We start from the raw sequence: 26,864 nt of genomic DNA, 5'->3' as shown, positions 1-26,864 counted from the left end.
CCACGAACGCCTGCCTCCACCCGGGCTCACCTCAGCGCGGCGCCGGCTCGGGCCCTCGCAGAGCTCTCGGCTCCTTTCCTCCCTCCCGGCCGGCCTCCGCCCCGCCCGCCGCCAGGGGGCGCCGCAGGCTGCCCGGCGCGCGGCTCGCGGCCCGGGAACGCCGGCGCGAGGGAGCGGGTGAGCGGCGGAGGCCGGCCGGGCGGCGGCCATGGACCGCTTCGTGTGGACCAGCGGCCTCCTGGAAATCAACGAGACCCTGGTGATCCAGCAGCGCGGCGTGCGCATCTACGACGGCGAGGAGAAGGTAGGGCAGCAAGCCCCCCCACACCCCGCGGCCGGCCCTCCCGAGGGGCTGGCGGAAGCGGAAGGGGCTCGGGTGGGCGCGCGTCCCGGCTCGGCCCGGCCGGGCCCCCGGCCTCGCTCTGGGCCCTCAGCGCCCGGGCCGGCCTCTGTGTGCCGGGTGCCGCGCTCGGTCCCCTCCCCGCCGGCCGGTCGCCAGTGGCCTGGGGCGCCCGGGCGTCTCCCCGGCGTCGTCCACGCCAGCCGAGCTTACCCGGACGTGCCCAACTTTGGAGCGGTTCCCAGCAGGCGCGGATTGGGGCCACTTCCCTCCGCCCCCCGAAATTCTGAGGGGGACAAAGCCGGGGTGCGCCTGGGAGAAGGCTTGCTGTCCGTCTGCAGGCGGCGGGGTGGCGATAAGGACAGCTGAGTTCTTTGGCTTGGTTTCAGAACCTCTAATGACACTGAGTCTCAGGCGCAATCACTGGGACAGCCCAGTTCCCCCTTTCTGTTGGGAACGAGCTGTGGTTCTGCGTTCCCTGACCCTGCGGTGGCTTTGGCCTGACCTTATGGGAGTCGGAGGGATTAGTCTGGCTGCTTTGGGCTAAGAGATGAGATTGCTTTGAAAGGATTTCCGAGAGATGTAGCTGTGTCTTCCTCATTGGAGTGTCCTTGCCTTATGTTCGGGGGGGGGGGGGGGTTGGTTGTTTCTTTTTTTGGTAATTTCTTTAAAAAGGAGTTTTGAGCATGTTTTGTAAAGTGATGTATTACAGTAGGCCACGCCTTGTAAGGCAAGCACAAACCTTAGGAGATGGGTTTGCAAATTGAGAAGAGAAATATGAAATGTAAACATTTTGTGGATACTTGGTGAAAGTACAAAATATCCCATCTTGGATTGAAATGTGTAAACTGGAATTAGAAAAAATTTAAAAGTCACCCACAAGCATTTTTAGTTTCCAGAAGTTTTTACTTGTTACCTCTGCTTCCTTGCCGTTTTGTTAAGGAACTTCCCTCTGTATACATTTCCTGGTCTGTGCTTACAGCTACCTTGCAGGCACAGGTGGCGTTGGATCGGGCCCCCTGACTCTCTTGGGGGCATTTCTCATGGAGTATGTTGCTTCTGTTATTGAGTCAAGGTGTTTCCTTAAATAATCTTTTTGGACTTACTTCATTTACTGCCTTAACATTTTTATTACCTTGATCTCAAATTGGGTCTTGCATTTTTTTTTTTTTTTTTTTGAGACAAGGGCTTGCTCTGTCTCCCAGGCTGGAGTGCAGTGGTGTGATCACAGCTCACTGCAACCTCAAACTATGTGCACATGGTTGTCTTCTAGACCAGTTAGATGCTCCTGGAGGGTGGAGAGTGTGCCTTACTCATCCTTGTATCTTCTGGCTTGTTGTGAATGTGAGACACATTTGAAAAAAATCCAAATAATTAAAGTACCTACTGTGTGCCAGGAGTTGTATATATGATCTCATTTAATCCTCTCAACAGAAACGTGAGGTATTTTACTGAATGAGAAAATAATACACAGAAATACAGTGACTTGCCTAAGATCCACAGAGAGAGATAGTATTTAAATCTCTATTGCTCAGACTGCCAAAGCCTGTGCTTTGTTGCTGGTGCTCAGCACTTCAAAATATGGTGGTCACCAGTGCCACTCTTGGTGAAATGTTAAATACAGCTAATCCTCCCCAGGATAAGGAAACTGAGACCCACTGTTGAACATTAAGAAAACTGTGAGCTGTCCAAGGTCGCACAACTAGTGATGGGTGGAGCTAGAATTCCAAACCAGATCCAATGGACTTTGTTCTTTCCTATGCCCAAGTGCCTCTCATGAATAAATGCATGTTTGCTCGTTTATACAGGCACAGTTTTCATGGCCCCATTATGACGGGATAATGTGTTGTTTTGTTAAGTAAGGTAGACAGGTCATTTGTTTGACTTCACAGACGCTTCCATAGCTTCAGCTAATTTAAAAAATAATGTAAGAAGTTTAGTAATGTGTAAAGTGTCAAGTTGGCAGCATATACCAGAAGATTTAGAAAATGCTTATTCTCTTCCAGCTAACTATTTCACTTTTAGGAATTTACCCTTGGGAAATAATCAGAGATGCATAAAGATATTACATATGAGAATCCTCATCTCAGCATTTTTATATATTATATCTAATATTATTATGTATAGGGGAAAATTGGAAGCAATCTGAATGTGCACCATGGAAATTGGTTAATTATTAATAAATTATGGCATGCCCTAATTAGCATGAGGAATTGCTAAAGATAGGCTGCTAACTACATTTTATAACTATGCTTATAGTTATAAAACTATAAATATTTTATTTTGTTTAAAGATTATGCATATATGTATGTGTGTATATAAACACACACACACACTTGCTGCTGTGATTATGAGAGATTTCATTTTCTTTTTCAGACTTTTCTTTAAATATTTTCCAGATTTTCAACAATGAACATGTATTCCTTTTATAACAGAAAAAAATGTCAATTAAAAAAATAGTAAGTGCCTTAGATCAACTTTTAAGTATTTAAAATTATTCTAGCTCTGAGTAATAGAAGTAAACCAGCCTAAACTTGTCTATCAGCTTTAGATCACAATCCATTGAAATCCCTGAAGGGAACTATTACACAATTTCTTCACTTAGAGCAGCAACATTTAACATTTGTGCATTGTTAATTGATGTAGCTATGGAACATATTCTGGCCTGAGCTTTAAATTAACATCCATATGCTTGGATTTCAATAAGAGAAAATGCAAAGTTTCTTAATTGGAACTATCATGTTCTAATGCAGCATCATGTATTCTCAAGTTAATAAAGTATTTGCTTTTAGAAAAGGAAAGTTTACTCACTGGCAAAAAAGATTTAAAAAATATCTTAAGCTCAATTATTTGGTTTTGCATAAATGAGGTTAACCAAAACATTTGAAGCCAAACTGTATTAAGTGCTATGAGTACCTACGTTTTACCTCTGATTCAGAGGAAAACATGGAACTCATAGGGTCTCTTCTCTGATGTGTTGAAGTGTGTTGGTCGAGCAGTCTTTCACAAAGTGTACTTAGACTAAATGGTTCAGCGGTACTTATCCTTAAAGTTGATAAACCATATCATTATTTAATACTTAATAATATTAAAACAATAATACAGCCAGACCCTACTCTTAGAAAACAATTTTTTAAAATATATGTCTAAAAGTGTGTTGGTTATTTTTAAACAAGGACTTTCTGACAAATGTTCCTGTGTGTGATTGCTTTAACAAAAAATAACATATACATTTCAGAGTTACATGAAGTTATATATGCTTGTGACAAATTTCTTATTTTATTAGATAGATAATAAAGTTGTTAAATATGGATAAGCCAAAAGAAGAAACTTGAAATAATCAGTAATCCTACTCCCCCTAAACAATTACTTTTGACATATTCTCTGTGTGTGTAATCATGCTATATATACTGTTTTAAAACTTGGATTTTTTTCCTACTGTATATTAATATCATGAGTCTCTTGTATTGTCAACTGTACGCATAATTTATGATTATTTTTATTTAAGAATGATATATAATAATACTCCAGTTGGTTAACTTGACAGACATTTTTAACCACATTATTTTAAACTCAAAAGAATTTCATTATTATTTTTAATAAACTGGACCTTCACTCAAATGCTTTCCTTAGAGTTTGTGTTGTAAATGGGACCAGCCTTGTAACTTTTAAAATAACTGAATATTCCTAGAAAGGATACAAGCAAGTCCTACTTACTGCAAATTCTATTCTCTAGTAATTAGAGTTAGTAGAAGCTTCTGATGTATTTCATGCTTTTAACAGAAATGAAGGGGTTTAATTCATTAATCTCTTGGATTCCAACTGTTAAATTTGCTTATTTATATAATTTTCAGGATATCATAACAAATCATGAGAGTTAAAAGATTTGGTTCTGAAGACCGAGCTGGCATTTTTTTGTGACTATTGTAGTTTTAAAAAACATTCTTAAATTTATAGTTTGAATAGGTGATACAGTTCCCAAAGAGTATATCTTAGCTCAGCTGTTATGACAAAATGCTCTATCCTGGGCAGCTTAAAAAACAGGCATTTCTTTCTCATCGTTTTGGAGGCTAGGGGAGTACAAGCTCAAGGTGCTCGCAGATTTGGTTCTTGGTGAGAGCCCTCTTCCTGGCTTGAGGATGGCTGCCATTTCACTGTGTGCTCGCATGATCTTTTCTCAGTGTGTGCTAATGGAGGGAAAGCCTTCCTGTCTCTTCCTCTTCTTATGAGGATACTAATCCCATCATGAGGACCCCACCTCACTGCCTCATCTAAATCTGATCACCTCCCAAAAGCCCCATCTCCAAATGCCATCATCTTGGAGGTCTGGGCTTCAACATACGAATTTAGCGGGGACACCAACATGCAGTCCTTGATGGAGTATGAAATCTTCCCACGCTTGCCTCTTCGTCATCCAATTCTCCCTCAGAGGCCACTAGTGAGAGACCTATGTATCTATGTCATATGTAGGTATTTGTGTGAAATATATTGTTTTTTCCTTTTTAAAATATAAATTTGTAATGTACTCTGCATACTGTTCTGAACCTGCTTTTTTCACCTAATAATGTATCTGGAGAATATACCATATTTCATCAATTCTAAGTGTATTTTTCCCCCCACATTTTAACAATTTTGAAATCAGGAAATCACTGGTATCTCAGAGTTTATCAAATACAGCATAAATACATAAAGATTCTCCATATTCTTTTTAATGACTACCCAGTAATCCATTGCGTGGGTGTACATTTCCCTGTTGATGGACATTTGAATTGGTTCCTGTCTTTGGCTTTTACAAACAGCAATGAATTACCTAGTACTATATCATCCTGCACATGTGAATTTATCTTAGGATAAATTCCTGGAAGTGACAAGTACCCTTGGTTCAAAGGATGTGTGTATTTGTAATTTTGATAGATATTAACAAATAGCCCTCTACAGATTTTGTCCCTCCAGCAATGGATAAGAATGCCTGTTTTCCCAGCCTCACCAGCACAATGTTATCAACCTTTTGGACCTCTGCCAATCTGGATGAAAAGGGGATGAAAAGGGGTATCTTAATATTCTCTTAATTGGTTTTCTCTTACTATTAGGGAGGTTGGGCCTCTATTAATGTGTTTGAATCAATTGTAGTTCCTTTTCTGTCAAATTTCTGTGCATAGTCTTTGTGCATTTCTCTAGTGGATTATAGGCTATTTCCTCATTGATTTGTGAGAGTGCTTTATGTATTAAGGAAATTAGCCCTTCATTGCTGATGTGAGCTGCATTTATTTTTCTCAATCTGCCATCTGTCTTTTGTCTTTGCTTTTGGTGGGTTTTGCCATGAAAAATTTGTATATGATGTGTGGAGTTGAATTTATCAGTGTTTTCCTCTAATGCCAATGGGTGTAATGCCTTCTTAGAAAGGCCTTCTCCATCCTGAGATCATTTAAAAAATTCTCTCATGATTTTTTCTAGTGTTTTTATAATTTTTTTCCTTTTTCTTTTTTTTACTCAAATATTTGATCCATCTAGATTCATTTTGGTGCAATATATTAGGTATAAATCCAACTTTATGGGTTTTTTTCCTACCTGGCAACCTGGTTGTCCCAGTGCCATTGATTGAGTCTCAATCCATGTTTATTTTTGTATGTGTTTGTTTCTATTTCTGGATTTTCTTCTTATTAAAAACAGTTATATGAGTGTTATACATGAATTCATGCTCTAGTGAAGTGTAGAGTTAAAAATGGGCTCTTTGCTTCCCTTCCACCCATTCCCTCACACTTTGTCTGAGATAATGATTGTTAACAGGTAAGTGTGTGTTCCTTTTAGACCTTTTTCTACTATTCATGTGTGTGTATGCACACACACAAACAACATATATGATATGCTCTAAATTGCTCTTTTTCCCACGAACTTGATGTCTTAGACTTCTGTGATAGTCTATACAGTTCTACCTCATCATTCTTTCTAACCTCTGCATTGATTGCATAGTATGGATTTATTATATTTTATTTTAGCACTCCTCTATTGTTACACATCTTGGTTGTTCGCACTTTTTTCCTAATTCTATAGAGGCTATATAGCTTATGAAGTATATAGCATTGCTTCTCTTTGATTTGTGATAAGCCTGTTCTAAAAGTAAAATGTTTACTTACATGATTGGCTTAGTATTGTAAAATTCATGAGGATAAAAATCTGGAACACATTGAGTGACATGTTATTAATATTTTATGATGCTCTTTTTAGATAAAATTTGATGCTGGGACACTCCTTCTTAGTACACATCGACTGATTTGGAGAGATCATAAAAATCATGTAAGATATAGTTTTTGCATCTGTTGTACGTTTATTTGTTTATTTATTTACTTATACAGACAGGGTTTCACTATGTTGCCCAGGCTGGAGTGCAGGGGCTATTCATAGATACAATCATAGCGCAATATATCCTTGAACTCTTGGGCTCAAGTGATCCTCCTGCCTGAACCTCCTGAGTAGCTGGAACTATAGGTGTGGGCCACTGTGCCTGGCCCTGATGTAGATTTTAAATCACTGAAGTTTTTCTTTCTCTTTGCTTTTCTGGCAAAACTATAAATGGATGTAATAAATTTTCCTTTTCAAAATATCAAAAAGTGTGTCCCATATGATTTCTCTGAATGGAGTACAGAGATAGGAGTTAGGTGTTGTCCCTTATTCAGCTTCAGAAAAGTCTGTGTAGTTACTGGATGGGGAATCCTGGAGACTCCTGCTTTGCAAATGCCAGTCAAATCCTACTCTGTACCTGACTGTCACATGTGTAACAGGGGAATAATTCTGTTATCAGTTGTGAGAAGTCTTTAAAAAGGGCTCCTGTGTCCTTAAAACTACTGGTTCTCCCATGTTGTTGTTGAGTATCAGGAGGACAGGTCTGCCATGAAGTGCGTACTTTTTACCTAGATATTGAGATATTGCTAGGTATTACTGCTTCTGAGTCAGCAAGAGGAGGAGCCACTTCCTCCCCCCAATTTTTTTAGAAAGAAAAAGTTTTACATATAGAGCTGATATCTTTATTCTGAAGAGCTTCAACTTGAAAGTATATATACATTAATTTCAGTGTTGCTGGTTAGATAGCGATCTCATCATGTTTTTATTTTCCTAATTGCTCCCCTTCATGAAATTTTAATACCACAAATAAACTATTAATATATACTGTACTGTGGCCCCTGAAAGTATATTAACCATTGCAATATCTGACCTTTTTTCTCTCCAGGAACTAATTTTTGCCCCCTAAGTCTGATATTGCCACTGCTGATAATGCATGCCTGTTAATGTTGTCTAATTCTTTTAAAAGTAATGTACATTCAGGAAAGAAATCTTTTGGGGAAGGATGGGGTGGGTGTGTTGGTTATTAAACTTAAACTATATGTTGATTAATCTTAATATAATTTTTTGATTATCATATAAAGAGACCAATTTGGAGAAGTCTTTAGACCTATTATATGCTGTTCATGTATACTAGTTTTTAAAATTAAATGTACTAACAAAGAGAAACTACTTCAATATTTTCTGTTTAAAACTAATTTTATTTGTGTTTATGGATGAAGTATGGAAAATTATAAAAAAGATGAAAAATCACCTATATAATGTACTCCCTAAAATTGTTTTGATGAAGGTTTAATTTTTTGCTTTCTATATAAGAAAATATTACATGTGAAAAGTTTTCATACAAATATTTCTCTTAGAAAATGCACCTATTACAAAAACAAAGGTAGTTTCAGCTGCTTTTAAACCTCTTATGTTCTTCTATGCAGCAAAATGCCACCACCATATTGTTTTTATTTAATCTTTCCTTAAGTTCATTAAAGAAATAAAATAATATCATTTTTCATTATTTTCATTATTAAGGTATGTGGCACTCTAAAACTATAAAACAAGGATTTCTGACAAGTGTTATGGATCTTGTTTTCTATTCATTTCCTCCTAGGAGTGCTGCATGGCCATTCCTCTTTCTCAAATTGTGTTCATTGAAGAACAGGCAGCTGGAATTGGGAAGAGGTGAGGTCTATATAGTACAGTCTTTATTCACAAAAAATATTTCCTGTCCTGCTGTTTTGGTCAAGAGGTCCCGTAAGGCATGGTCCTACCTCAGACTTATTGATGTATAAAGTCATTCTTAAAGCATGAGTAAAGTACAAAGGTTTGCTATAATAACTTTGTATTATTGTACATGGGACATAATAAAGAATTGTGGCCCAGCCATCATTGGATATATTTCCACAGACACTTTGCTTTCACATGTCTGTATACCTGTCATTTCATACTTAAAATCAGAAATAACCCAACTGACAAAAATAACTGACTTTGCTCCTGTTTCTAGCTGGTCATTAAGTTTGTTTCTCAAGTTCAACTTGTTCCGATATCAGGATTAAATAGTATATCATAATAGTTATTGTGCATAATGGGACATTTGTAAGAATAATAAGGGGTACAATGAACAATTAGAACAGGGTAATGAGCATAAATGGGACTGTCCCAGGCAAATCAGGAGATGTGGCCACCCTGGTGTAAAGGCGTAAGTTCAAATGTTCCTGTTTATTCAAATGTACCAAAAACTTGGCATTATATTTTAAGTACATGTAATTGAGAAGACTTATGAACAAATATTTTTGGCATAGAATTTTTTTTTCCCATGTAGGCTCATCTTTAAGTTTAGCATAATTAGACAGTTCAACAGAGGTTAAACAATGTTGAACTTCACTGGACATGCAATGTATGCCTTAATCATAATGTTATAGTTACCATAAAATGTTGCTTATTTGACATAAGAGAAACTAACACATTTCGAATAGATTAATAAGCCATAGATTTTTAAGAGTGGATTGCTCCGATAATGTATATTTTCCCCCTTGTCATTTTTCTCCCTCTTATCAAGTTCTAAAAACTAAACTTAAAGGTTGTTCCAGATCATTTGAATTCTCTTCTTTTGTGTTCCAAGGAAATCTAAATTCTGTAACAAAAATATTTAAAATATTTGCCTTCACATTAGTGGTCTTATTTTTTAAACATTTCCAGTGAGGAGGAATTCAGTAATATGCCAAGTTAACTTTTCTCAAAGATTCTCTTTAGTTCCCAGCCCCTCAAAGAATTACCGTATTGATTTAAGAATATGTATTTTTTGACCTTTTAATGTCTCTGAACTCAACATCTTTCATTTCATAGATTTTAAATTTGGTGAAATATAGTGATTGAATGACTCAATAAAAGAATATATGAAAAATGTGGCATGAATTTTTTATGCTTGCTTTGGGATTTTTAAACTTTATTTGTGTCATTGTCTTTTAGCTTTTCATTGGGTGTCCTTTGACAAAATCTGATAGTATGGTTGAGGTTTTTAGTTTCAAAGATTGTGAAATGCTTTTGCTCAGCCACCCTATCATAATTGTCATAGTTTTCTTGTTGTACTTGAAGATTTATTTCAGACAGTCCTATGACTCTGCTCGTGCAGTTTATTTGTTCACTTCACTTAAAGATGTTAACCACAAGGGAATAGATGAAGAGTGCTCACAAGGCTGGCCCCAGTTCACTAAGGAGTGAACTCATTACGCAGAGGAGGCCCAACTCCAGGTTTTTCAGTTTTATAGTAGTATTTAGGCAACCAAATGGGCACAAAGAAAAGTAAAATTGAGTTATAGGTGTGTACCTGTAATGCAATCAGAGAGAAAAAGCTCTAAGATGGGTGTCCAGGATATTTTGAATATGAGTTTTTAGTTTCCCTAATCTTTATAGAAGAGTGCTTATTGAGCAGGTTGGATAAAAAGAGGAAAACAGACTTATAAAGCTGAACAAATACAGTGGTATTTTTAATAGCATAGAAGATAATCGTAGTCATAAAGACAATGGTAGTTTGTGTTCCTAGAGCAGCAGTATTTGAGAATTGTTTTTGTTATTGGGTATCTTTCTACATCATACTGTGATAGAGTGGCATTTTCCAACAAATGACACTGTAGAGTGTTAGTTTTGGATGGAGTTTTAATAAAATATCAGCTGGCCGGTTTTACAGATAAGTTTTCACATTTTGTTTTCAAATTGAGTAAGGTAGTATGCTTTGGCAGTAATATAGGCCCCCTTATAACCTTTGGGGATGATTGTAGATGGAAAACCCTCATCATAAACTACTCAGAATTTTGCAAATTTATTTTGAGCATATTTTCTAAACCACATTTTAATTTAATCTATAGAGTTAGTAACTTGAAACTTTTGGTTCATAGCTTAAGAGATATTTTTGAAAGCTTCATTAATGGTGAATTAACACAAACTTTAAAAAAGGATGCTTTTCAGGTTGTTCTTTGTCTCTGCATGAATTTTAAAAGTGATTTGAAATATATTAAAAGTTATGAAAATAGAATTAGTGATTTTTAAGGCAATTAAATACATTATATTTGCTCTTTCTTCAGTGCCAAAATAGTGGTTCATCTTCACACGGCTCCTCCTAACAAAGAACCTGGCCCATTCCAGAGTAGTAGGAACTCCTACATCAAACTCTCCTTCAAAGAACATGGCCAGATTGAAGTAAGTTTCTATATGAATAAAATTGTGCGAGAAAGGGGTGTGTGTGTGTTTTTCTTGTGATTTGTTAATACAATGGAAAGCATTATTACATAATATACCAGGTTTCACCATATTTTTACAATGAAATTTTTATTATATCTTAAGACTTTTCAGAGAATGGAGAATATAAGATTTAGGTTTCAGTGGGATTGGAAAGCAGGAGGAGCAGAGGCTGGAAATATGCTATTAAATATTTGGCTACTAGTAAAATTTTTAATGGTATAGTTAGATTAAAGGGACAGAGTATAAATGCAGTGAAATGTTAAACTACCTCAGTATCTGAAAGTTTGGTCAACTTAAGCGGTTTATCTTAACGCCATATGATTCTAATCACTAAAGTACTTATTCTGCAGTATAATATATTAATAATATTTTATATGTTCTGATTAATAAGTTGCTATACATCTATTCTTAATACACTTAGAAGTGTGTTTTTATTCTCCCCATCAATATAATAAATTATATATGTTTTGTTTTCTATAGTACCTCACCCAGTGTTCCTCACACATAGTCACTAAAATATGAGTGACTGACTGAGTCATTCTCACAGTTGTTGAAAAATATATTTGATTTTCATGGGCATGGACATGTTTTGGCCCTACGTTTTGGCTTCAGATTTTAACTAGACAGTTATTCTCTGCTTCCTTCATGGAAAATAGTGGCATGTTTTTCCTGGTACTGTGTTTGTTTCACTGTAGATTGAAAACAATCCATATATACAGGATTGTTTAAAGTAAGTCTGTTTATTTCATTGTCACTCATCTCTTTGTTGAGAATAGTCCACTTTCTATAGAAGGTCAAGTCCTTCTTTTTTTTTTTTTTCCTTTGTGCTTTCTGAAGTTGATCCAAGAAAAGAACTTCCTCTGATTTTCCTTTGATGTCTCTGAGAATTCTAGGCTTGTTGCAAATGACTGAACAGACCTTTAAACTAAAGAAATGTTAAGTAATGATTTGTGTGAGGATGCCACAACCTGAGTGACTCATTTCAAGTGTGTGTATTTGCATAACAGTTTTACAGGCGTTTATCAGAGGAAATGACACAGAGAAGATGGGAGAACGTGCCAGTTTCCCAGTCATTACAAACAAATAGAGGACCCCAGGTATTTTTTAAACTATTTGTTCATCTGTATCTTCAACTCTGTACTTACATCTTCAGTAAGAAAAAGATTGTGATTATAGAACTTGTCAAAAACAAAATCCTGTAATAGTATTCTGATAAAAAATTTATTTTCACATCACTAATTTAGTGCTCTAAAGACAGTAGTCACTTAGTAAATATAAATGCCTACTTACCAGAGTAATTTCGAAGGTGGTAGAAGTTAGATTTCACTCATTGCATTCTGTTCTTCATAATTAGTGTGGCATTTGAGAAAATAGATAGTGCAGCCGGGTGATATTTTCCAGGCTAGTCTAAATTAATTACCAAGTATAGACAGGCACTCAAATGTGTAAAAGTAGCTTGGATAATAACTGTTAAATACCAGAATTTTTAACTATAATTTTCTGTAAATTTGAGGCCCTATTAAATATGTGATACATAATACCTTGCCAAAGAACAAAAAAGAATAGAAAAATTAATTTACATCTAAAATGCAAAGTAAATATGCCATTTATTATATATTTGGTTTTTCTTTAATGATTTGAAGATCATTACATATAGCAGAAAAACAAACAAATGTTTTGAAAGGAAGCTAGCTGTAATTGTATGCTGTTTTTCTTTGGTTCTTTGTGAGTCCTTTCCCGCCATTGAAAACACAATGGGGTGGGTTACAAAAGATTTTGTTTCCTTCCTATTTTGTATATTTTATTTTCTACTTTTTTTTCCAGCCAGGAAGAATAAGGGCTGTAGGAATTGTAGGTATTGAAAGGAAACTGGAAGAAAAAAGAAAAGAAACTGACAAAAACATTTCTGAGGTAACTCTTAAACAAGTTCTGGTTCACCATCTTTTTCAGCCATTTGCGTCTGTTCATTTGGATGCATCTGTAACTAATTTCATTCTATAATTTGGAGTATATTTATTAATAGTTTGCCTGAAGCTACATAGCCTCTTAATCCCTTTAGCAAATCTACCTTGGGTTGGCAGAGTTTAACCGAAACAAGTTTTAAAAAGCTTTTTCTAAAAAGAAATAAAAAACACAAATTTGTTTTTTGTTAGAAAACATCAGAATGTTGCATATAAATTTTAAAGTCTAGATGGAATTGATGGGAGGATATTCCTAATGAGCTCAGGGTCCTCTGTATCATTATTTTGGAAGTTTGGCTAAGCTAGTTGAGAGAAAAATGGTGTTCTGTGGCCTCTGTCCCTGGCCAGACACCACACAGTTTTATGCTTATGACCACTTGGGCACTAGACACAGTAAGAATGGCCCAAACCAGTCAGCCCACCACATCTACTAGAAGACAACCCCAAGCATGTACATTACAGTGTTTCTGAAGGCTCATCATATATGAGGAAATTCAAGTGACAGGGAAAGAACTCTAGTTAAGAAAACTAGTTATGCATTAAATTCTATAACTAGTTAATACATCTAACCATATCATTGGTTTTTCCATGTTTATATAAAAATGGTCTTGAATTTTTATGAAATGATGCTATAAAGTAATTCTTTAGTGTTTTATAATAGCTTGTAAGGTAAATTCCACAGTCACTATCTCCTCTGAATCCTTCCGTTTTTATGTTGTGATTTTGAGAAATTCAGAAACTATGCTGCCACAGTCACCATCTCCTCAGAGTCCTCTATTCCCATAAAATTCCATCATTTTAGCATTAGAAGGGTTCTTATTATCCAGAGAAGGTTTTTGTCTCAGAGCAAGTGACTAGATTTGGAACCAGGCAGATGAGAACCCAGGTCTCCTGGTTTGCAGGTGCTAACAGTACGCAGCATCGCCACCCAGAAGGTGCTGTTTCTGTCCTTTTTCAGCAACGCCTATTGTCATCGTCTTTGTTTTCCCACTTTCAGAGATGGCATGGAGCAGTGAACTAATTTTGCATTATTTGTATTCCTTTTTTGATTGCTGCCATCATAAGTTAGTGTTATATCCAAAATAATGTTTTTCTTAATTTATGAAATAAGTTACTCTGTTTCTGCCTAATTTTCACGGAGTCCCATAGCTCAGAGGATTCTACCGAAGCATTGTGCTCTATCCTTGATTATTGATCATTGGTTTATTCATCAGGAAGTCATTCTCTCTACCCTGTGCCGGGCCCTACGTCAGAGGCTGTGGATACTGTGGTGATGCACCAGACATAGGCAGGCAAAGAGGCATTGTCTACCATGGGAGAATTTCCTTGTGAGGAGAATGTACTGGCTGCAGCAGGGACGTACAACATGGCCTCTAACTTCTGTTGGCATCAGGGAAGGCTTGTTAGCAGCAGGAACATGGAAGTCAAAGCCTGAAAGATGAGCAGGTTCTGGCAGATAACCAGCAGGGATAAGAGGGATCCAGGTAGAGGGAATGGAATATGCAAAGGCACAGAATCAGGAGTCAGTTCAAGAATATATTAATAGTCACTGAAACTAATAACCAAAATAATGACTGAAAGTCACTAAGAAATAGTGCTATAACTCACCTTAAGATGGTACATTATGGTATTAAAACAGATGCCATTTTTATCAAAATTGTAGTGGCAATTTGACTATGGGTGTGGTGGAGGGATAGAAGGTTCTGTAAACTGGCAGATAAAATAATAGAATGGGTATATGCATCTGTTTTGCTTTAATTTTTATTGTAGTTTTTCCACCCAGTTTTTGATAGTTGGCTAATACCAAATTTTAGAATAATAATAGAAATAAAAGTAAGGAAGCTTTTATTTGTGTTTTATAATTACTTAAAATATTTTATAGACAATTCTTTCAAGGCACTAAAATATTTACTATATTTTTATTGACTATATTTATAAGTAATAAGGGCTAATTTATGTATTCTATGTGGACTTTATTATTTTAGCATTTTTTTCTGCAAAAATGTACTACAATGAATAAAATTATTTACCACGTAAAATTTTAATAGTGTTGTCTTACTAGTTTTCTTTACACAGGTAAAAGAAATCTATTAATATTTTATATATCCGAAGTAAAATGTTCATGTGTTTTACTTTTGAAAACTAGGTTGGTGTGTGATTTGCCCTCCATTTAAATGTTAGCATTGACTTAGTTTCAGAGCTAGTGCCCAGAGTTTGTCACAAAGGGTTTCCTGCATCTGCTGGCTCTTGCTGATAAGAAGCCAGTGTTTCAGCCTTTTGTTTATCTGAGGAAATTCCTGTTAGGTGTGTGCACATTCCCCTTTGTTTTCAGTATTAGCCTCAGTGAGTTGGCCATAAGAATTCACAACACACTATTCTTCTGGCAAAATCCTTTTGCAGGTGGGGAGTACTTTCCTGCAGATGGGCATAAGCAGATCGGAGCCACCATTGTATATATCAGAACACTGTGTAGACCGATTTTTCAGTTTATGACAAGTTGCTTATTTGGTTTTTAAAAATAGCATCCGTGCACATTAATTAGACAAGATATTCTGCACTGGCAGTATATTTTCGGTAACTTGAAATAATTTATTATAAATATGTCTGATTAAGTTTGCAAGGGCCTTTGAAGTGGATACTTGCTGTAGTAAATTAAAAAATTGATGGATTTTATTTAGGTTCGTTTTGGTGATATTTGAAAGTTTTTCTTTTGTGATGGCCACTACATCTGAAGCTGCAGGTATAATGTGTTTAATATTTAGAAGCTGAGGCTTACTGTTTCAGTTAAATCACATCTGCTTTATATTAAAGCCAAAATTATTGTGCCTAAAGAAGTATTCCTGCAGCTGTGTATTGTCATTTTCAACCAGAAAAGCTTTGCAGTGCCTTTGATTTTTTATTTCCTATCAGGAAATGATTTTAGGAAAAACCAGTGACAGATTTTCTTACTTGTGTGAAATAACAGTAAATAAAATTTTCTGAACTATTAGTTATGTCACCTTTTGTTTGTTTAATCTATGATAATTTTCTCTTTGAAAACTTGAAGTTTTTTTGTTTTTGCAGTTTGTTTTGGAAAATTTATGGTTTCTTAGCTAAACTGAAATTTTATAATAAGGTAGATTGATTACTTATATAAATATTTTATTAATAAATTGGTATTTGTAAGAAAATTTCATAAATTTTTATCATAGGGAAAAATAGAAGGTGCTTCATTGCTTTAAAACATTTTAAATTCTTTAGACAGATTTCAACCAAAACTCATTTCTCATTCCAGGCCTTTGAAGACCTCAGCAAACTAATGATCAAGGTATATGTCATTTACGTCTATTAAATTCATACCAATTATGATATTGTTTTGAAAATATATTTTGTGAGCAGACACTTTGGGGACTATTTCTTTTCAGTCTTTACTTTCATTTGACAGGCTAAGGAAATGGTGGAGTTATCAAAGTCAATTGCTAATAAAATTAAAGACAAACAAGGTGACATCACAGAAGATGAGGTAAAAAGGTTGCTTTTCTTAAGGCATTAGAAACTAGATTACACAAATAATGCAGTGAGGTTTTTGTGGTTTACCAGTTTGCTTTCTCAATGTAATGTTTTATTTCTTTTGGGACTTGAGGGGCTTATGTCAATGTGCTAAAGGAAAAAGTCAACCATAAAAATTCTGTTGGGATTAAAGGTTATTTCCATGCTTTTTTTGGAGTGTGGAAAACAGACATACTGAGATGTGTAAGGAATGGCTGTTTCATACATATCCTTAAGTTTGATGTCTGTTTCATTAAATTTGTCTGCATTCTGGTAACAGCCATTTTCCTTCCTCAGTTTTCAGTTGTATCATTTGGTTAGCATTAAATACAGCAGAGTTGTTATCTAAGTCTCCTCTCACACCAGCCTTGTGAAGTGAATGGCATATGAGAGACCTGGATAGAAGGAAGGAGAGCAATTAGATTTATGCGGGGAACTACTAGAAATCTGCTCCATTATAGTTCACAGTACAGAAACACAGTAGAAGAAAAGGGTGTATATAGAGATAATTGAGTGAAATTGAATTTATGATGGAAGGATTTCAATTATTGGGGTGGGGAAACTAATTCTGCATAGTCTTTTTGTGCATTTTCTCCTCTCTTGTTATAGACCATCAGGTTTAAATCGTACTTGCTGAGCATGGGAATAGCTAACCCAGTTACCAGGGAAACCTACGGCTCAGGCACACAGTACCACATGCAGCTGGCCAAACAGCTGGCTGGAATATTGCAGGTGCCTTTAGAGGTAAAAACCAGACCTAAGTGTTCTTTTAAAACTGTGTTAAATTATTCTGTCATCAGAAATGTTAACAAGAACATAACTCCTTTCATGATATGGTTATCGTCAACTGACGTGTTACTTTTGTCTTTCAGAAATACTAAATTAGTTCAATGTACTTAGGATTCTTTGTAATCTACATTGTTTCAGTTTTCATCTTAGACATGTATAACTTTTTTTTTTTTTTTTTTTTTTTTTGTTGAGACAGAGTCTCACTTTGTTGCCCAGGCTAGAGTGAGTGCCGTGGCGTCAGCTTAGCTCACAGCAACCTCAGACTCCTCGGCTTAAGCGATCCTACTGCCTCAGCCTCCCGAGTAGCTGGGACTACAGGCATGCGCCACCATGCCCAGCTAATTTTTTCTATATAGATTTTTAGTTGTCCATATAATGTCTTTCTATTTTTAGTAGAGACGGGGTCTCGCTCAGGCTGGTCTCAAACTCCTGACCTTGAGCGATCCACCCGCCTCGGCCTCCCAGAGTGCTAGGATTACAGGCGTGAGCCACCGCGCCCGGCCCATGTATAACTTTTTGAATCTATTTTTTATGAAGCTTTTCTTATTTTCAAAAGGAAATAGATGTTTGTATAGATATATTTCCATATATCTAGTCTTTACTATATAATACTGTTAATAATTCCATAATACAGATTCATCTTTTAGTCGCATAGTATTCAGGCAATCAGAAATTTATGCCAAAAGAGAATAGCATAATGAATCCCCACGTGCCCATCATCCAGCTTCATCTGTAAACCAACCTCCACTCAAAATTATTTTAAAGCAAACCCCAGACATCACATCACTCTATCTGTAAATATTTCAGTATATAACTATAATGATAAAGACTCCTTTAAACATAACTATAATCCCATTCCACATCTAAAAAATTAAAAATAATTCCTTAGCATCATCAAATATCTAGTTAGTGTTCACAGTCCATCTGCTTAAATCAGGATACATTGCAGTTAGTCAACTTTTCTGTCAAGTCTGGTTTTTTTTTTTTTAATTCCACGGGTTTCTCCTTCCCCTCTCTCTCTTACCTCCCACCCCACAATCTATTTATTGAATAAACAAATTGTTTATCTTATGAAGTGTGCTTTGACAGTCATTACCTAGAACCGTTACTTCATTAAGGTTGCAAAATGGTGATATTCTTATTTGATTCTATGCTTTCCTCATTTATTAGCTGGAATAACTTAAAACATTTAAATGTACTTTTTGAAACATGATATAGAGACCCTCTTTTCATTTAAGTAACTGTTAAAATAGTAATAATGACATTAAAGTCCAAATATTGAATTTGAAGTGCTTTGTGGTATATGAATAGGTTCTCCTGTGTATAAATATAGTTTCTCAAAGCTTTTTAAGAAATTTTCTGATTTCCCTTTGATTATGATTTATGTTAAGAAATGCTAACTGGTGCTAATTATAACATAATATTTTTAAAATTTTTTCATATTTTAACAGGAACGAGGGGGAATAATGTCACTGACGGAGGTGTACTGTTTAGTAAACCGAGCTCGAGGAATGGAAGTAAGAATAGAATATTTAGATATTCTTTTAACTAAATATAGACTTTCTTGAAATAATACAAATTCCCCTACAATGAATACAATTTGAGGAAGGGTTGTGAATATCAAAGCTATTTTGAGAAGCAGTGTGGTACAATGAAAAGAATACTGCTCTGGGATCCAGGAGGGTAGATTCTATTCCTGATTTGCTGTGTGACCTTGAGTAGCTTACTTATCCTCTCTGGGACTCAGTTTTTTTCTTTTTAAAATTTTATTTTTGTTTATAATTACACATAATAATTGTGCATTTTTATGGGGCACCATGTGATATTTCAATGCAGGTATACATTGTATAATTATTAAATTAGGATAATGAGCTTATCCGTCACTTTAAACACATTTCTTTGTGGTGATAACATTAAAAATCCTCTCTTCTGGCTCTCTTGAAATATACACTGCATTGTTACTGTCTGTAGTCTCCCTACTGTGTAACAGAGCACTAGAACTTATTCTTCCCACCTAACTCTAACTTTGTACCCGCTGACCAACCTCTCTCCATCCCCTCCTCCCTCCTACCCTTCCCATCTTCTGGTAGCTACTGTTCTACTCTCTTCTTCTATGAGATCAACTTTTTTAGATTCCACATATGAGTGAGATCCTGTGATGGTTGTCTTTCTCTCTCTGGCTTATGTCACTTAACATAGTATCCTCCAGGTTTGTCCATGTTGCTGCAAATGACAGGATTTCATTCTGTTTTATGGCTGAATAGTATTCCATCGTGTATATATGCCACATTTTCTTTATCCCTTCATCTGTAGATGGGTACATGGGTTGATTCCATATCTTGGCTATTACGAATAGTGCTGTTTAGGGACTCAGTTTTCTTACCTTTAAAATAAGGGTTTGGACTGAGTGATACCTTTCAACTCTAATTGTCTCTGTCATGTGATGAGTAAGGTTGCTCAGGAAGCCCTTTCTCTGCAATCGCTAACTCTTCAGTTAACTTGGTTGACTGATTGCCTGGTAGGTAATGCAGAGGGGACGCTGCCCTGCCCCTTTGGCTGTGTATCAGCAGTGGCTATTCTTCAGCTCTCGTCCCTTCACATCCAGATATCCTTGGCCTCCAAGGTTCTGTCCAGGTACTCTGTGCCCTAGCAATCAAACAAAGCCTTGTGGTGTTAGCAGTCACCTCCATGCAAATGACTCACCCCAGTCCCACAAGTTAAGCCTTTGCTGTTCGTTATTTGAATAGTGATTATAATGGCTATCAGTTAGTATTTACTATCTGCTGGGCACTCTGCATGTGTTACCTTATTTATCTTCCCAATAATTCAGTGATATAGCTACTTTTATTGTTCTCACATAGGGGATAATTTGGGAATTATGAAATTGAGGCTTAGAAAGATGAAATAATGTGACAAGGGCCATACCCAGAGACAGTGGTTTGACAGGGATTTGGACCCAGGCTGGACTGGCTCTGGAGCCATTCTATTTGACGCAAAGCTGTACTTACCACCACTGTACTGTGCTGATTTGTTAAAGTTGCACTGTCCAAAAGGGTAGCCAGTAGCTATTAATACCTCCCTATGTGTGGTGAATGTGAACTTGGAATGTAGTTAATCCAAATCGAGATGTGTTGTAAGTGTAAAGTACACAGCAGATTTAGAAGACTTAGTACAGAATAAGGAAATGTTAAATATCTCATTAATAATTTTTTTATAGATTATATGTTGAATTGGTACCATGTTCAATCTATTGGGTAAATAAAATATACGTGTTAAAAATTTGACCTGTTTCTTTTTACTTTTTAAATGTGGTTACTGTAAAATTTAAAATTACGTATGTGGCTTGCATTATATTTCGGGGGGGGCTAGCACTGCTTTAATGAATACTTCGTTAATAGTTAACTACTTTAATGAAAACTTAGTTAATCTGCTTTGTCTTGCAATGATTAAGTCACCTTAAATCCTTGATAAATGATAATTTTTTTATTTCCTCTTCTGTTTTAGTGATCATTATAATTATATAGCATTACTTTATTAATTTGCAGTGTAAACTGGATTTTTTTCTCCATTAGTTGCTCTCACCAGAAGATTTAGTGAATGCATGCAAGATGCTGGAAGCACTGAAATTACCTCTCAGGTAAAGGAATCTCTGCAGGAAGTTTGCCACCTGTAACCACGATTCTGCATAGGGTGGATGGGAAAGCCTAGCCAAGGTTACCATCCTGAGTGCTGAGCCAAAGTGTTGCCCTCTTGAAATTATATTATCTGTGAGCAGGATTCACCTGGCACTTCATGCATCTTCTGTTATCCTGGCTTTCATCTTTACCAGGGCCGGGCATGTTCTAACAGGGATAGAAGGCAGACTCTTGTCCACTTAGGGGAAGGAAAAAGAATGTGGCTCCTCCCATGAGGTCAGAATAACTAGCCCCTCTTCCCTTGGACATTTTGTGTTAGTGTTTGGAGCTATTCAGCTGTGAATTTTATTTTCTTTATCCTCAGGTTACAAAAAAGGTAGCCAGACATTTTATTTAGCATGTAGATTCTAGTTCATAATTTTATTATCTGTTTATTCATAAGCTTTTTAGTTATGCCATAGTTGCTTGTGTTGGATAGGTTTTAAATGTTGTTTTGTGTTAATCTTGCCTTCATCTCTGGGAATCAAAGAAAGTAACAAAGATGTGCTCCTCCTTAGCGGCTGAATATCCTAGATGATTCCTGCTTTGTTCTTGCACCTGTGGTTTGCAGGCTCCGCGTTTTTGACAGCGGCGTCATGGTGATCGAGCTTCAGTCCCACAAGGAAGAGGAAATGGTGGCCTCAGCCCTGGAGACAGTATGTGAAGCTGGTTTCCTCCAGTCTTTAGAGCTTGCCACCAAGACCCAAATGCTTAGCAACTTGAGAAACAGGATTTCCTTTTGAATTTAACTTTACTGAAAAGTAACATTTGCAGACTCAATTAAAAAGGGCTTATCATTAACAATGAATGAGTATTAATCTAAGTCATACACTGAGAGCTTTTTGAAACTTTTTGACACTCTTAACATCTTATAAGTAAGGAGAAGTAGAATTAGTGAGGTGCTTTCTTTTCTATTGAAGCTCAGTTTTGAGAGTAGCTTTCTAACTTTGTTAATCAGAATATTAAACATAGTTGAACTTTTTCTTTCAGTAACACCTACTTAAACAGCATTATAAAACACTACAAGTTGTTTTGTGAAATAATTGCTTCAAAAAATGTGAAAAGCAACTGTAATTTAGATGGATTTTACTGGCCAAACTGTCAGTATCTCTCATTAGGATACTTGAAATAGTACTATCTTCATAGCCTCTATGGTGAGCTATGTGAGCTATGTGAGTATATGAGTCTATGAGTCTATGTGAGTATAATTTGAATAATATATTTATTAAACTTCTCATTTTTAACTAGACAAAAACCCCAAGACTGGATATTTTTACCACATATTTTAAATTAAACTTATATATAGGTTCCCTTACTGGAGCATGTAATACACACTCAGTTAGAATTTGTTATATGTTCCTTTTCAGACTATCAAATAGTTCATAAGTTCATAGGCTTTAGTACAGTGCCTTTGTTGCATTGCAGAGAGCTTCATCTTGATATATTAGCCTCTAGTATATCTGTTCTGGGGTCTTCAACTTCTGTAGGATTAAGCATTAAGACTGACTTCTGTAGTGAATATTCTTTGGATTTTAGCAGAAATTTCAGTAAATTATTTCCTGCATATGCTGGTATACATTCTGCCTAAGGTCAGTACCTGGGTGTTCTAAATTAATCACGTTTTTCCCTGCTGTATTTCTCTGTTAGGTTTCAGAAAAGGGATCCCTAACATCAGAAGAGTTTGCTAAGCTTGTGGGAATGTCTGTCCTCCTGGCCAAAGAAAGGTAAGTAAGGTCCTTGCCCTTCATTTCAACATCATGTGTGTTTGTGTTTCTGCATGGACAGATAATTGTGTTTTTTTCCTTTTTTTTTTTTTTTTAGGTTGCTGCTTGCAGAGAAGATGGGCCATCTTTGCCGAGATGACTCAGTGGAAGGCTTGCGTTTTTACCCAAATTTATTTATGACACAGAGCTAAGGGTTTTATATTTGAAATCCTTTTTGTCCATGTGCTTGCGTCATATAGAGGCTGTATGACATTGAACTAAGAGACAAACCCTGATCACCTGAGAATTTATTGGAACTTCGCAGTAGAATATAAAACTTTCTTAATTTCTCCCTAAATATTATGATCCGGGAAGTTTATTTAGGATACATATAGGAAAATACAGAAAAATGAATGCCAATATGAATTTAAAATCATGCCATAGCTGTGCAGAACCCTCAGAGTTTAACTTGAAATATGGTAGATTTTAACTTGATCCTCAAATCTAACCATTCTATAAAGAAGGGAATTTAGTTTTGCAGGGAAGGAAAAGAGAAGTGGCATGTTGGGACAGGTTAGCTTATTATTTTGGTGTGACTAAAATTCACTGGATTATAAATGAGGTTTTTCTCTGGGCCTATTGTGCCCATTTTGGGGGGTTTTCATGAGGGAAGTCATACCCTGAAGGGCAGTTTAAGAACCTGGCAACCTTGGAACAAAATATCAAACTGTAGCATGCCTTAAGAGGCTCCTCCCAGGGGCTTTTAGAAACAGTCATAGGCATGTCTTCAACAGATCAAATAAACACCTCTGTGAAAGGAGAGAATTTTATTTGACTTACTATATACTCCAGCTAGCTTCTTTTCATTTTTTTAAGTGATGATTTCATGGCTAGCATTTAAAGAATGCAACTGTGTCATTTTATTTAAAAAATGCTGTGGATTTTGAAACTGAATTAGAAAGCTGTATAGACATGCCCAGAGTTATGATTACAAATTTGGGAGGCAGACAGCTCAGGAATTCCCTAGGACTGTTGCGTATGTGGAAGGCCAGAGGCAACCTTTAAATAGCTTCACAGGAACCTTAGTGCTCTTTTACCTCAAAGCCACAGACAGGAAATAGAATTGGAAAAGTAATATGTCTCCTTTTCTTTCCTTTAAGGAGTTTCAACACTGAACTTTAAAAAATCTATCATATTCCAGCAATATTTTTTTCTTTGCCCCATACATTATAAGTTGTGTGGGGAAAATATTTCAGTAAAAGTCTTACTGAGATAACAAAAGCTGGCTAATACTGCATGTAGATTGCTTGAGTTTTAAGTAGACTGCCTGACTTCATATGTTACTGCGCTACTGCCTGCAGTATGTTGGCATTACCTCAAACTCAGGGACCCCACAGGACAGGAGACTCCCTTTATGACACTGAGTTGGAAGTGGAATGGTAATGATGGTTTTGCCCAAGCCTCTGGAAGGGATAGTGTGTGCATTGGGAGAACCCCTGGCACCAGGAGGAGAGATGCCCAGGGTCACATTCTAGGACCCCTAAGACATTGTCACTGCGTGAGGTGGAGGGAGAGCCACTTTCGGAGGCTGCTGCAAATGACCTCTGGGGAAGTGCTAGGGACCCTCAGCTGCAGACCCAGGGGATCCCAATCTCTGATCGCTGCCTGAAAAGTCACTGTTGCTGCTTTGTGTCCTCCAGTGTCACAGGAATGCTGTGGCCAAGACATCCTGCTTTAGTCTTCATTTTCTAAACCTGTCACTGCCTCTTCATTGTGGTGACAGATCCCCTGATTCCCCCTATTGCTCAGCCTCAGGTTTATTTTGGGGGTAATTCAGCATCTGGCCACCCAAGTCTTTAGGGGTTAGTTGGACCATTGTGTAAGTTTGTTTGCGTGTCTTGCCTCTCTCTGGGTTGCACTCACACTCACACTGCTCTGGCAAACTTATACACACACACACACACACACACACACACTATCTCACCTGGCTAAGGTTTTTAAAAGTTTACAAAGATAAACAATAATCTGTTTCACCAGATGGAATGAGTTGCAAGTAAGATTATTGGAGCTATTACATCTAGCTGTAATGGTTTGGATTCATTGCTGTAAACCTACATAATTCAACATATTTATTTACTTTCGTGTGACAACTGATTAACAAAAATGGAGCAATCTGAATTATGTAAGGTGAACTATAGAGGAACAAAAGTAACATATGAATATATTTTGCAAATGTCACATTAATTAAAAAACAAGTATGATTGATTTTGTTATTTTTAAAGTGGCCATTCTTCACTGTTTCCAGACTTTTGTATGTATTTATATCCTTTTTTTTTTTTTTGCCAAATAAGGTGTTTTTTTCCCTGTAATGTAAATGTTATTTTTAAATACAACCAATCAGGCCCTAAGTGCAAAAAAGTTCTGTCTTGGTGCTTATCACGGTATAATTATTCCTTTTGTTTTCCTAACTTTGCTCTTAGGAGCATGAATCTCTTTATAGCTTTATGGTAATGGAATATTTCTAGTCATTTACTGTCAAAAACAAATTTTTTACATTGTACAAGTGAAGATTGTTTTCAGGGTTAAATGATTGGTATTAATGTATATAGAGTAAAATTATTGCAAAATTTTAAAATGATTTTTCTTAACTTGGTGTTCTTTTTAAATACTCTTTGAAAAATATATGAAAATGATAAACCTTTGGTCATACTAAGCCAGTATGTTAAGAATTCTTTTAGATTTTATAATCAAGAGTTGCTTATAAATATTTATGACATCAAGCTCTTACTGTTTTAGTTGTCTTAAAAGGATGGTAAATGAGTCATGAATTGGTTTGGTTATTTTAAAATTCTTGATGTGAATTTCACCATTGATCAACCATGTGTATTCATATAAATGTACTTTCTCTTGTTCCCTGTTACCAGACTTAGAGAACATGGATTTTTCATGTCATTAATCTCGTGCTCAAGTACTTAAAATGGTTCTCTTTTGTCCAACAGTCTGAGAGTCTTCATTTTGGTACAGTGGAGTCACAACTTTAAAGTGGTTAGGTTTTAAAGACTGTGCCGAAGGACAAAATCGAGCACGCTCAAAATGATCCTTGAAAATCTAAATTGCCAATAAAATTCTCTTTATAGTCTTAAAGTTTAAATCCCTGGGGAGTGTAGGTATGAATATATTATGCATATAGTAAGTATAATATATATTAACTGCATATCAACATTTGACTTTTATAGCATTAATAATTACACTTTTTAAATGTGTGTGTCTTTTGCCAATAGGTATGGTTGAATTTATGTATATTTATTGCTAATCCTATCCCTTATGATAGATCTAGAGTGTAAGCTCCACAAGGGCAGAGGTTTTTATCTGGTTTATTCATGGATCTATCCTCAGAGCCTAGAATAGGGCCTGGCACATGCTAAGCATTCAATAAATATTTACTGAGTGAATGAACTCTAATGTATATACCTCTTTATAATTTGGTTTCACTTTATCCTACTTTAGCTCCCATTGAGTTCAATGAAAACAAAACCTTTTTTTGAATAGACATCAGTTTTGCGTGAGGAACTCTGTGGGGCAGTGAGGGCAGGAAGTGAATAAGATGTGTCCTTGCCCTTAAGAAAGGGCAGTGGCCTAGTTGGGGAAATAGACATGTAAGCAACTTCACTGAAGAAGGAACGAGGTAAATGCTGTGGAAGGGGCATGGGAGCCCTGCTGTGGGAGACAGCAGGAGCCTTTAGTCCTGAGGGAGGGCTCTGGGCAGGCTCTGAGGGAGAGGAAGGGCCTGGTAAACAAGACCCACAGGGACCAAGAGATTGTAAGTGGAAGGTGTTGGGTCAAGGGAACAGTATGAAGTGTGCCCTTCCTGTTCCTCGACACATTTCCCTTGTCTTTCCAGACTTCCTCTCATTACTTCTTCCCACTCACTTACCTACCCCACCCCCACTAATCCAGATTATACATTGCTGAATCCCACCTGCTCTAGGAATATCGAGGTCCAGTACACAGCTCTACTAATACTATTTCTAAACTCAATAAAAGTTCCTGTCTGTCCCATATACTTGATTATATTTTGTCTTGGTTTCTTAATTGTTGTCTTGATGCCATAAGAAAATAGAGAAATTGGGTTTGAGTTCAGAGAGTGTTACATATAACATTTCTTTTGAATTCTCACTGGCCTAGTCAGCAACTATACATGGTAGATTCCTAGTTAAGTATTAACTGAGTTGAGTGATGGTTGGATTGTAGTACTGTGTTGTGAGTTGACTAGCAGACCTAAATCCATGTCTTTCACCCTCTT

At 36.5% G+C, this 26,864-nt stretch overlaps 1 protein-coding gene across 2 annotated transcripts; it reads left to right on the top strand.

Moving 5' to 3' along the window:
• The first annotated feature begins 205 nt into the window (after positions 1-205).
• Positions 206-24,930, top strand: VPS36 (vacuolar protein sorting 36 homolog). 2 transcript variants are annotated; one of them, XM_069467691.1, is made up of 14 exons: positions 206-277; positions 6,566-6,634; positions 8,280-8,350; positions 10,750-10,864; positions 11,914-12,003; positions 12,731-12,817; positions 16,142-16,174; positions 16,292-16,369; positions 17,005-17,139; positions 18,636-18,701; positions 20,757-20,821; positions 21,430-21,514; positions 22,506-22,582; positions 22,680-24,930. In XM_069467691.1, the coding sequence occupies exons 1-14, from the start codon at positions 209-211 to the stop codon at positions 22,771-22,773; spliced, it is 1,134 nt and encodes a 377-aa protein (XP_069323792.1). In that variant the 5' UTR covers positions 206-208; the 3' UTR covers positions 22,774-24,930. The 2 variants fall into 2 exon arrangements, with proteins under 2 accessions (XP_069323792.1, XP_069323791.1); XM_069467690.1 differs by having other exon boundaries at positions 206-304.
• Positions 24,931-26,864: the final 1,934 nt, after the last annotated feature.

This window comes from Eulemur rufifrons, chromosome 4 (genome assembly GCF_041146395.1).
Source record: "Eulemur rufifrons isolate Redbay chromosome 4, OSU_ERuf_1, whole genome shotgun sequence".
Classification (NCBI taxonomy): domain Eukaryota; kingdom Metazoa; phylum Chordata; class Mammalia; order Primates; family Lemuridae; genus Eulemur; species Eulemur rufifrons.
This window is presented reverse-complemented; position numbering and strand designations above follow the sequence as displayed.

Bases quoted from the DNA above. Each gene is read 5' to 3' on its own strand.
- VPS36 (XM_069467690.1), top strand. From the start codon at position 209: ATGGACCGCTTCGTGTGGACCAGCGGCCTCCTGGAAATCAACGAGACC. The intron at 8,351-10,749 runs GTGAGGTCTATA...CTCTTTCTTCAG, and splicing joins GCAGCTGGAATTGGGAAGAG to TGCCAAAATAGTGGTTCATC. The intron at 20,822-21,429 runs GTAAAGGAATCT...TGTGGTTTGCAG, and splicing joins GCACTGAAATTACCTCTCAG to GCTCCGCGTTTTTGACAGCG.